Genomic DNA, 12,181 nt, shown 5'->3' with positions numbered 1-12,181 from the left:
ACTTGAATAATTTATTTTTCTTGATGAATAAAATTTTCATTTCAATCAATGTGTGAGCAAATAATCAAAAAATATACAGGATCTTTTCGATAACCATATTTATTTTTAATGAATTTAATTATTGTGAAAAATTTTTTTTTCAAAAACATCTCTTTTTTTAAAAGTAAATTCAAAATTTTAATATATATATATATTAGGGTGCTTTTTTTTGCACTTAATTTTTTTTTTCGGTCCCATCGTGAAATTTTGTTGGAAATACAACAAAAAAAAATTCCCTGAAAGATTGAGCCCTTAATATTAATATGAAGTGCTCGCCCAAGGCATGTAAAGATTTCCCGCTTCAAATACACGTAAACTTCAATTTTTTTCTTTAAAACATCTACAGTTCAGAGGCATTCTATGGTGTAGTCTAGGACGTCAGTAGGTTTTCTTCGGAATGAAATGCTCTACAAAAGTGCTCATTGCGGTGAAGTCGTAACTCACACCGGCGAAGTCGTACGGGCCACCCAAACCCAATTTTTTCATGAACTTCTTGTCTTTTTGCCCGTATCTCGTAAATAACAAGAGCTACAAAAAAAAAAAAAAATATTCAACAAATTTGTAGGAAATTTGATTTCCTACAAAAAAGTTTCATAAAACCAAATTGCTAACATCGATATTTATTGAGATATTGGGCTTTTAAGGTGAGGAAGTATGGAATTTTCATGAATTATTGAGTTAAATTGTCGAATTATTGATTGTCGAATATTTTTTTGTTTTGTAGCTCTTGTAATTGTAATGACAAGAATTGTAATTGTTAAAGCTACAAAACAAAAAAATATTCGACAATCAATAATTCGACAATTTAACTCAATAATTCATGAAAATTCCATACTTCCTCACCTTAAAAGCCCAACATCTCAATAAATATCGATGTTAGCAATTTGGTTTTCTGAAACTTTTTTGTAGGAAATCAAATTTCCTACAAATTTGTTGAATATTTTTTTTTTTGTAGCTCTTGTTATTTACGAGATACGGGCAAAAAGACAAGAAGTTCATGAAAAAATTGGGTTTGGGTGGCCCGTACGACTTCGCCGGTGTAAGTTACGACTTCACCGCAATGAGCACTTTTGTAGAGCATTTCATTCCGAAGAAAACCTACTGACGTTATAGACTACACCATAGAATGCATCTGAACTGTAGATGTTTTAAAGAAAAAAATTGAAGTTTACGTTTATTCTAAGCGGGAAATCTTTACATGCCTTGGGCGAGCACATAATATTAATATTAAGCGCTCAATCTTTCAGGGGATTTTTTTTGTTGTATTTCCAACAAAATTTCACGATGGGACCGAAAAATAAAAAATATAGTCCAAAAAAAAAGCACCCTAATATATATATGTATATTATTATATATGTATATATGTATATATATGTATATTATACATTAATATAATTAAATATAAATGGAGGTGATTAAGTTAAATAATTCAATAAAATAAGCAAATAATTGATTCAAATGAATTATTTTTCCTATCGGATAATATTTATATCCTAATAATTGTGTGAGCAAATGATAAAAAAATACGTAGGATTTTTTGAATAATTATGTTTATTTTTAATGAATTTAATGATTGTAAAAAAATTTGTTTTTTCCAAAATTTCTCTTTTTTTGAAGGTAAATTCAAAATCCAAATCTTGGTTCTCATCCATGTTAAATGTAATGAATACTAAATTTTCTTGGGAACTTGGACAGAATTGATCAGATTCAACTTATCAAAATTTGCAACGTTTCGTTGGTTTTATTTATTTTCCAACTTCATCCGGCAAGCTGTAACAGATGTACATAAACTTTAAAATTAAGTTGCATAAAACGATAGACATGATACATGTGAGTTACAAATTCAGAAATAATAAACTAAACAAAATTACAAAATATTTACTTTTGAGGTTAAATAGTAGTAGACCAAGGCCGGTTCTGGATACAAACACCTTCTTTACCGACCGAGCCGCTCCGCGCAGCCCAGACTCAAACCCTTTTCCGCGATGACGTCACAGTCTGACGTACCGAAGGTCAATTGCCGACAGTTCGAGGGTCAAAATCATGCTGTTTTACCTACAATCTTACCGACAGTTGATCGATCGAGGGTCAAAATCGTGCTGTTTTACCGACAATTTTGCCGACCGAAGGTCTGTAGTGCTCGCCTGTCCCACGATAGGACTGCTGATGTGTAACATGAACCACTCCGAATTCCTTTCCCACGGTAGGACTGCTGACGTGTAACGTCAACCACCTCACATTCCTTTCCCACGTTATCAACCACGTGACATTCCAAAATTAATGGTTCCGAGAATCGTGTTTCACTTATTCGGTTTGATATCCAAGGTCGACCGATAGTCGCGGTGCAGAACCTGCGGTGTCAGGTTACTATCGCTCTTGGAATGCCAAAAGGTGCGCGCGCATCCGTACAGCTGTCTTATAAAAAGGACGCTCATCACAGCAAACGATCATTACGTCACAACCTGTCAAGCATACGTGAGAGCTCAAGATGGAATCCGCGAAGTGTTTGAGATTGATCGATATTATGGAATCGGCGTTCAAGATTTTATCGGAAAAATCGTCGCCGACAGAAATTGCAAAATGGATTCGACTCGGAACCCAAAATATCAGGCTTTTGAATAGAATCTTACGCAACAACGCCTCAACGATCGGGGAGAAGACAAGAATTTTGACTACAATTGGAATTCTGAAATCGTTGACAGTCAAATTTCAACAATTGCAGAAAGTGGGTGACGGATTACGAAGCCGACGAAGAAGCGATCGAGTACGGTGGGAAGATTTGGAATCAGCTTTCGAGAGTAGAATTCGAACTGGATCCATCGTCAATTTGAAGCATAAAGATGTGGAGAGATTTCTAGAAGACGCAAAGGTACTAGCTGTGGCGAGACTGAAAAACGCTCTGAAGAAAGACGGGAGCTTGAAAGCCAACGTTATCCTGGCTTGTAAATTTGAACTCAGAAAAGTTGATCGCACGGTGGAAGAGATCAAATTTTTTAATACGAGAAATGAAATCATCCTCCGGACAACGGATATCAGCGAATGGTTCATCGAAAACGCGACGGAGCGTTTGTTGAAAAAGGTGGAAGATTTCCAGGAAAAGGATTCGGGCTGGTCGCTGACCGAAATAATCAATTTGACTGTGAATATCAACAAGTACGTGCCACTACGAGGCGGTGTCTTCACATACACACCACTACCCAAAGATATTCAAGATAAGAAGGCTGTCGTCAACATCCGTAACAGCGACTCGTATTGCTTCCTCTGGTCGGTCACCGCAGCTCTGTTCCCAGCCGACAACAATCCCAGCAAAATTACTTCGTATCCACATTTCAGCTCAGTGCTACGGTATGATGGTATAACGTTTCCTATGTCTCTAGACAAAAACACCATTTCAAAATTTGAGAAGCTTAACGGTCTTTCAATTAACGTTTATGGTATAGACCAAGGTGATCGGAAAAAAAGTGATATAGTACCGATTCACCTAAGTCAGAATAAGTCTGACAAACCTACAATTCATCTTTTGGCGATAGAAACTGAAACCACTGACGATGACGATGACGATGATATGGTAAATTATGAAAAAAATAGAATCTTTCATTTCACTTGTATTCGAAATCTGTCTCGATTGACAAGTTCTCAAATTTCCAAACGCGCACATCAGACGTGGTTGTGCGATAGGTGTCTGTCTCATTTCAATTTCGAAAGATGTTTGTTGAAGCACCGAGCTGATTGCATGAATTTAAACAAAACCAAAGTTATTCTACCTACAGATGAGGAAAAAATACTGAAATTCAAAAATTTCAAGCACAAAGAAACCGTTCCATTCTGATCCTCTGACTCCTTTGGCACGTTTAGTGTCTGTCTCATCTCCCATCACTCGGAATGCGTACAGTTTAGCTCGTAACCCTACAAATTCGAGCATGATTTTGCCGTTGTTCTCGTCTTTCATCAAACCGAGAACTTACTTGTTTGCTCGAGGCATTCCATAAGCGTTGTCAAGCGGATAATCAGACGTGTCAAATTTATGCAAGTCCGCCTTTATATGTTCGTATATATCGGGGACGGTAAAATTGTAAATTAAACTATCAGTATCTGTGTACATTAATTTGGCTAGGTTACCGAATTTCTGTTTGATATAATTATAATGAAAATCATAAATGTACGTTTTAGCTAGATCCATTATGGAGAAACCTGCATACAATGGTTTGTTCAACTTGACTTTCATCTTACTCATCTCAACGATAACCATCTCTTTGTCGAACACGGTGCAGCTGTGAAAATTAGGCTTGGCTATGATAGCTCTCGCACCGTACCGTCCATCCCATTCGGTGATCAGCCTGACATCTCTATACTTCCTAACATTTTCCATAGTTTTGCCAAAAACTGCGTTGTTCATTAGCTTGTAAAAATTTTTCTCAAATTCGTTGTCAGATTTTTTTCGCAAATCGGTATTTAAATCTATATATTTTTTCAGCCACGGTGTTTGCTTGAATTTCAGAACTCTATGAATTTTGAGTAATTTTAAACCTAATTGTAGACATTGTTTCAAAACGCGGTAGTGAACAACGTAGTTTTCCTTGGAAAATAGCGTGGGTGTCAATTTTGGCTGTTTATTGGTCGAAATCGGAGGTACATAGTGCTCCGGACACAATGGTAAATCCTTATGAGTTTCATGCAGTTCCTCAGGATATTCCAAATCTACCTCCAGTACGTAACCAAACTCCGCATCGTCCGAGATGGTAAGAACGTCGCATTGTCCGAAGTCTGATAACCATTCGAAGGAACTGTATGGCAGAGCAAAGCTCATAGCAGCACCGTACAAATTATTAACGTCAAAGTACATGAGATAAGATTCTTCGACCTCAGGATCGAATTCCTCTCCCATGTACCTGTTGTTGGCCTTTGCGTATCTGTTCGAACACTGTGATACACCACCACGAATACCCTTTTCGATAAACATAACCATGTCTATGTCGGTGAGAAGCTCGAGTTCGATGTCTGTACATTTTAACATTGCATCAAACGACAGACCGGGCGCTGTGTAGTAATGTAACGGGTCCAGTTTGTACGTCGTCCAACAGCTCTGTCGAAAATTTTGAAAAACGTCAGCCAGTAAAAACACGTCCGTCTGTAAATACAAGTCCGAATACTCTCCCAAAGTTTGGACGTTAAAAGTTTGCCATACGTCGCACGCATGCGCGTAATCGTCGTCTGATATATTCCGGTCGTTCAATTTTGAATAAAACTGTTCTTTGGCTGGTAAACGTTTCTCCTCGAGCTTCTCCCAACTGTCTATGTATTCGTACGGGAAGACACCTTTCCTAGTCATCAACCGAAATTTGTTCAAGCTACTGCAGAATTTACGTGTTATTGTTTTTCGGCAATCGTCCAGATACGATGATAATTTATCGAGACTACTGGGCATGAAACGGTACGAATCTATGAATCTAAACTTTATATCTGTCCCCTTAACGAATTTAGTGAAGGAAATGTACTTTTCTTTGTTTACGGGTAGAAGCTCAGTTGTGCCCTCGAACGATGTAGCCAGTGCTTTGATCAGGAAATGTGAATCGTAACCCGACAGATTGTGGAATATCACTGAGATGGTGTGCGAATTTTGGTAATTTAGATTACAGCTGCGGTGAGCAGCACCACGGTACTTTCCTGTGAAATGACAGTGATCTCGATGTTTCACGTCTGTGAGCGTAAACGGTTTTTCACAAATATGACAGACCGCCGACAAATCAAATTCGTTGATCTGATTGAAATTTAGTGGTTCCATCGGTACAACAGTCTTGTAGTATCCCTCTAACGAAAGTGCCAATTCCTTTAATTCGTTCACAAACCATTGGATGCAAGTTTCTCCACGATTAATTTTGAATTTTGAAAGCGAATCGTCAAACGCGCACTGCAGATAGTAAGCTATACTATACGGAAGATGCTTCTGATATATTGTTCTATTTTCCCCAAAACTTTCATGTGTGGGTTGCAGTAAACATTCGAGATCCGCGTAAATGCAGAATGGAACGGTTTCTTTGTGCTTGAAATTTTTGAATTTCAGTATTTTTTCCTCATCTGTAGGTAGAATAACTTTGGTTTTGTTTAAATTCATGCAATCAGCTCGGTGCTTCAACAAACATCTTTCGAAATTGAAATGAGACAGACACCTATCGCACAACCACGTCTGATGTGCGCGTTTGGAAATTTGAGAACTTGTCAATCGAGACAGATTTCGAATACAAGTGAAATGAAAGATTCTATTTTTTTCATAATTTACCATATCATCGTCATCGTCATCGTCAGTGGTTTCAGTTTCTATCGCCAAAAGATGAATTGTAGGTTTGTCAGACTTATTCTGACTTAGGTGAATCGGTACTATATCACTTTTTTTCCGATCACCTTGGTCTATACCATAAACGTTAATTGAAAGACCGTTAAGCTTCTCAAATTTTGAAATGGTGTTTTTGTCTAGAGACATAGGAAACGTTATACCATCATACCGTAGCACTGAGCTGAAATGTGGATACGAAGTAATTTTGCTGGGATTGTTGTCGGCTGGGAACAGAGCTGCGGTGACCGACCAGAGGAAGCAATACGAGTCGCTGTTACGGATGTTGACGACAGCCTTCTTATCTTGAATATCTTTGGGTAGTGGTGTGTATGTGAAGACACCGCCTCGTAGTGGCACGTACTTGTTGATATTCACAGTCAAATTGATTATTTCGGTCAGCGACCAGCCCGAATCCTTTTCCTGGAAATCTTCCACCTTTTTCAACAAACGCTCCGTCGCGTTTTCGATGAACCATTCGCTGATATCCGTTGTCCGGAGGATGATTTCATTTCTCGTATTAAAAAATTTGATCTCTTCCACCGTGCGATCAACTTTTCTGAGTTCAAATTTACAAGCCAGGATAACGTTGGCTTTCAAGCTCCCGTCTTTCTTCAGAGCGTTTTTCAGTCTCGCCACAGCTAGTACCTTTGCGTCTTCTAGAAATCTCTCCACATCTTTATGCTTCAAATTGACGATGGATCCAGTTCGAATTCTACTCTCGAAAGCTGATTCCAAATCTTCCCACCGTACTCGATCGCTTCTTCGTCGGCTTCGTAATCCGTCACCCACTTTCTGCAATTGTTGAAATTTGACTGTCAACGATTTCAGAATTCCAATTGTAGTCAAAATTCTTGTCTTCTCCCCGATCGTTGAGGCGTTGTTGCGTAAGATTCTATTCAAAAGCCTGATATTTTGGGTTCCGAGTCGAATCCATTTTGCAATTTCTGTCGGCGACGATTTTTCCGATAAAATCTTGAACGCCGATTCCATAATATCGATCAATCTCAAACACTTCGCGGATTCCATCTTGAGCTCTCACGTATGCTTGACAGGTTGTGACGTAATGATCGTTTGCTGTGATGAGCGTCCTTTTTATAAGACAGCTGTACGGATGCGCGCGCACCTTTTGGCATTCCAAGAGCGATAGTAACCTGACACCGCAGGTTCTGCACCGCGACTATCGGTCGACCTTGGATATCAAACCGAATAAGTGAAACACGATTCTCGGAACCATTAATTTTGGAATGTCACGTGGTTGATAACGTGGGAAAGGAATGTGAGGTGGTTGACGTTACACGTCAGCAGTCCTACCGTGGGAAAGGAATTCGGAGTGGTTCATGTTACACATCAGCAGTCCTATCGTGGGACAGGCGAGCACTACAGACCTTCGGTCGGCAAAATTGTCGGTAAAACAGCACGATTTTGACCCTCGATCGATCAACTGTCGGTAAGATTGTAGGTAAAACAGCATGATTTTGACCCTCGAACTGTCGGCAATTGACCTTCGGTACGTCAGACTGTGACGTCATCGCGGAAAAGGGTTTGAGTCTGGGCTGCGCGGAGCGGCTCGGTCGGTAAAGAAGGTGTTTGTATCCAGAACCGGCCTTGGTCTACTACTTTAAATCATCGTTAAGGGGTATGGCCACTGTAAATATTTTTAAAAATCGATTTTTTTTTTATTGGCTTCAAAAATAGTTGAAACCCTCTAGAATAAGGAAAAAATGTCCCGTGCGAGAAAAATTTTTTTTTGGCCCCCAAATCATCTTCAAGCGGAAAAACTGTCCTAGATATCGCGATGGATATCGCTGTTTGCACATTCAATGGCGGCCTTACCAACGTCTTGCAAATATTCAAGATATTCATACAAGATATTCACATACAACAGCACAAGAAAACAAATTTGAACTAACTGGTGATAAGAGGAATTAACGACATCAGAGTCAGGGCGGCTAGGTGGTCTAGTGGAGTAAGGCTCCGGTAAAGCATTGCTAGATACCAGGTTCGATTCCTGGCTCCGTCGTTAATTTTTCGAATTTACCAGTTTTTCAAATTTACATCTTGAAATATTCAAGATGTTGGAGGTGGAAATTGGTGTACAGTTATATAATTTCTGCATCGAAGCCGACGCCAAACGCATTACGCACGCGGAGACATATCTGAGCGACGCGGAAAAAAGTGCGCGTGCGCTCCAAAAATCTACCAGGAAAGACGAAGAAGACGAAAATTTGGCCATCAAAGGACAAATGTATGGTGCTGGGATTGCAGACTAACGGTAAAATTTTTTTTTACCTCCTTTTTTTTATTTCTTCCGATAAAAAACTATTCGCAAAACTTTAAACGCGTTTTTCTCGAAACACGGTTTTTCAAAATGGCACGCAGCATCACTCGAACAATTTTTATTTTTTTTACTTGAAATTTTGACCAGATGTGAACATTAACATTATCTTGAGAATGTCGATCGGGATTTTCAATAACTTTATTTATTGATTTTTTATTAACAAAAAACTAGCCATTTTTTCGTCAAAAATCAATTTTTTTTTTCAAACGCACGCCAAATCCACAAAAATTGATAATTTTCGAAATCCGATCGACATTCTCTAGCTATAACCCTCTGGATTGATGGTTTTTTTTTTTGTTCTAGATTCAAAAGTGCACCAGTGGTGCTGCGTGCCGCGGAGCCCTGCAAGCAAAACATGCCCCGGGAAGATAGCTGTGAAACCGCCATTTTGTTTTTTTTTTGCTGTAAAAAAATTTGATGATAAAGTTTAATGTATGCCCGATAACACCCTTAAAAGTTTTTTTTCAATTACTTTCAATTTTGGAAGCAAAAAATTCGTGAAAAAACCTTTTTTTTTGGACCGTTACAGTGGCGTTACCCCTTAAAATCCTTTGGTCCATAACATCAAGTCAAAAATATGTTTAAATAAGACTAGACAGATATATACATTTTTTTTTTTTATTAATAAAATTATAAATTCATTGTGCCAATAAATCAATTTAAATAAAATAAAATGGACAAATATAATGATGGACAAATACACATGTCAAACCTAGTGACTCTTAAATCACAGACCGTACTTCTCTCACACAGTGTGATAGTACGTGTGGAGCTCGCATTATCTGTATTGTCAACATGACTCTGTTGTCCATGACTAGTACTATTCATATTGTGCGCGAAAGTTCAACCTCTAAGTAAAATAAAAATAATTACTATGACCTCACTAAATCCTTAACATCATTTATCAGGTCACTGTAAATTGTACTGAGGTTTTGCGTGTCGGATCTAAAATTGACACAATTCATCGCCTTAATAAAAATCATTTCACTTAGGTTTCTCTTCATGTAATTTTTCTCCAGATCTCAAATCTCAACATCCTCGAACTGAAAGTTATGACCATCCTCAACAAAGTGATGTTCCGCTAATGCTGTTTTGTTGTTTTTTATGGACTTCTCAGGTCTGCAGTCAAGTTTGTGTTGTCTCACTCTGGCTTTTAATTTTTGCCTGGTCTGTCCAACGTACCATTTCCCACACGAGCACGGAATCCTGTATACCAGGCCAGATCTATCTTCTTTCTCCACTTTGTCTTGTCACAGAAATGAATAAGTTGGTTGGCGACCGTAAAACATATGAATAGATCAAAAGAGATCCTACGTCAAAGCTACAAAACATAAGCAACCGCTTGATAAAGAAGCCTGTGGATATTAGTATCCTTGACAACATCCAAGGTAAGCTAATGCGAACTCACAGTGCATTGGCACCAAGAATCTATGGCTTAAGGAAAACCCACAAACCTGGGTGTAAACTTAGACCAGTGGTCAGTAGCATAGGATCACCAGGTTATGAGATCGCCAATTTTGTTCATAAGAGTCTGCTACCGTTCGTAATGAGTCTGAAATATAATGTGACAGATTCATTTCATTTTTTAGACCAAATCAAACTGAAAAAGGTAAACGAAGACCATGTTTTAATATCACCGGACATAGTATCTCTTTTAACTAATGTTCATAACAGTTTAATAGGGAAAATCATCATTGAGCGGTGGGATGAAATCCAGAAATTTGTGCAATTGGACCAGACTACTCTACTAGAGCTTATTGATTTTTGTTACAACTCGGGATATTTCGTGTTTGATGGCAATTTTTACCTTCAGAAGGAAGGATGTGCTATGGGGAGTCCAGCAAGTCCTTCAATTGCCATCATTGCAGTAGATTATGTTGTTTCGATGGCGTTGACTCACCTTGACTTTGAAATTCCGATTATTAAGTCGTATGTTGATGATCTCTTCGCAGTGGTTCCAAAGGATAAAGTAGACAGCATCTTAGATGTGTTTAATAGTGTTGACAAGGACATCCAGTTTACCTTGGAAGTTGAGAATAACGGGAAGTTGCCTTTTTTGGACATACTAATAGAAAGATCAGAAGATGGTGATCTTATAACTTCTTGGTTCAAGAAACCGTACAGCTCAGGAAGAATTTTGAATTTTAATTCCAATCATCCATTGAGCCAGAAATTGGGGGTTGTAAAAAGGTTTTTGAACAGAGCCATGCGCTTGAGTCATGTGAACAAGACCAAGGAAAGTATTCGCATGGTTAGAAGATTACTGTCATCTAACAATTATCCAAACAAGATCATCAGCAAGTGTGAGAAAATTGTGTCCGAGAGGATTAGAAACAACATCAGGAGCAACAATGTCAACAGGAATTGGTCGTTTAGCAGATTTCCCTACATAAAAGGCTTGTCACCAAGACTGGGATCTTTATTTAGGCACACCAACTGCAAGTTGGTATTCTATAATGTATTCAAGGTTAAGGATCTATTTTCCCGGCTAAAAGACAAAGTGGAGAAAGAAGATAGATCTGGCCTGGTATACAGGATTTCGTGCTCGTGTGGGAAATGGTACGTTGGACAGACCAGGCCAAAATTAAAAGCCAGAGTGAGACAACACAAACTTGACTGCAGACCTGAGAAGTCCATAAAAAACAACAAAACAGCATTAGCGGAACATCACTTTGTTGAGGATGGTCATAACTTTCAGTTCGAGGATGTTGAGATTTGAGATCTGGAGAAAAATTACATGAAGAGAAACCTAAGTGAAATGATTTTTATTAAGGCGATGAATTGTGTCAATTTTAGATCCGATACGCAAAACCTCAGTACAATTTACAGTGACCTGATAAATGATGTTAAGGATTTAGTGAGGTCATAGTAATTATTTTTATTTTACTTAGAGGTTGAACTTTCGCGCACAATATGAATAGTACTAGTCATGGACAACAGAGTCATGTTGACAATACAGATAATGCGAGCTCCACACGTACTATCACACTGTGTGAGAGAAGTACGGTCTGTGATTTAAGAGTCACTAGGTTTGACATGTGTATTTGTCCATCATTATATTTGTCCATTTTATTTTATTTAAATTGATTTATTGGCACAATGAATTTATAATTTTATTAATAAAAAAAAAAATGTATATATCTGTCTAGTCTTATTTAAACATATTTTTGACTTGATGTTATGGACCAAAGGATTTTAACGATGATTTAACCTCAAAAGTAAATATTTTGTAATTTTGTTTAGTTTATTATTTCTGAATTTGTAACTTACATGTATCATGTCTATTGTTTTATGCAACTTAATTTTGAAGTTTATGTACATCTGTTACAGCTTGCCTGATGAAGTTGGAAAATAAATGAAGCCAACGAAACGTTGCAAATTTTGATAAGTTGAATCTGATCAATTCTGTCCAAGTTCCCGAGAAAATTTAGTATTTAGTAAATTCAAAATTATGACAAATATATCTGTATATT

The 12,181-nt window shown here is 37.9% G+C and overlaps 1 protein-coding gene across 1 annotated transcript; it reads left to right on the top strand.

Annotated features, from left to right (window-relative positions):
• Positions 1-10,104: 10,104 nt before the first annotated feature.
• LOC124180642 lies at positions 10,105-11,427 on the top strand. Its single transcript, XM_046566390.1, has one exon. It carries the CDS (start codon positions 10,105-10,107, stop codon positions 11,425-11,427), a length of 1,323 nt encoding a protein of 440 aa, XP_046422346.1.
• Positions 11,428-12,181: the final 754 nt, after the last annotated feature.

The sequence above is a fragment of the Neodiprion fabricii genome, chromosome 4 (genome assembly GCF_021155785.1).
Source record: "Neodiprion fabricii isolate iyNeoFabr1 chromosome 4, iyNeoFabr1.1, whole genome shotgun sequence".
In the NCBI taxonomy this organism is placed as follows: Eukaryota; Metazoa; Arthropoda; class Insecta; order Hymenoptera; family Diprionidae; genus Neodiprion; species Neodiprion fabricii.
The sequence above is the reverse complement of the archived record's forward strand: the minus strand, read 5'-3'. Positions and strand labels throughout refer to the sequence as shown.

Coding starts and splice junctions, on each gene's coding strand:
- LOC124180642 (XM_046566390.1), top strand. CDS start 10,105: ATGCGAACTCACAGTGCATTGGCACCAAGAATCTATGGCTTAAGGAAA.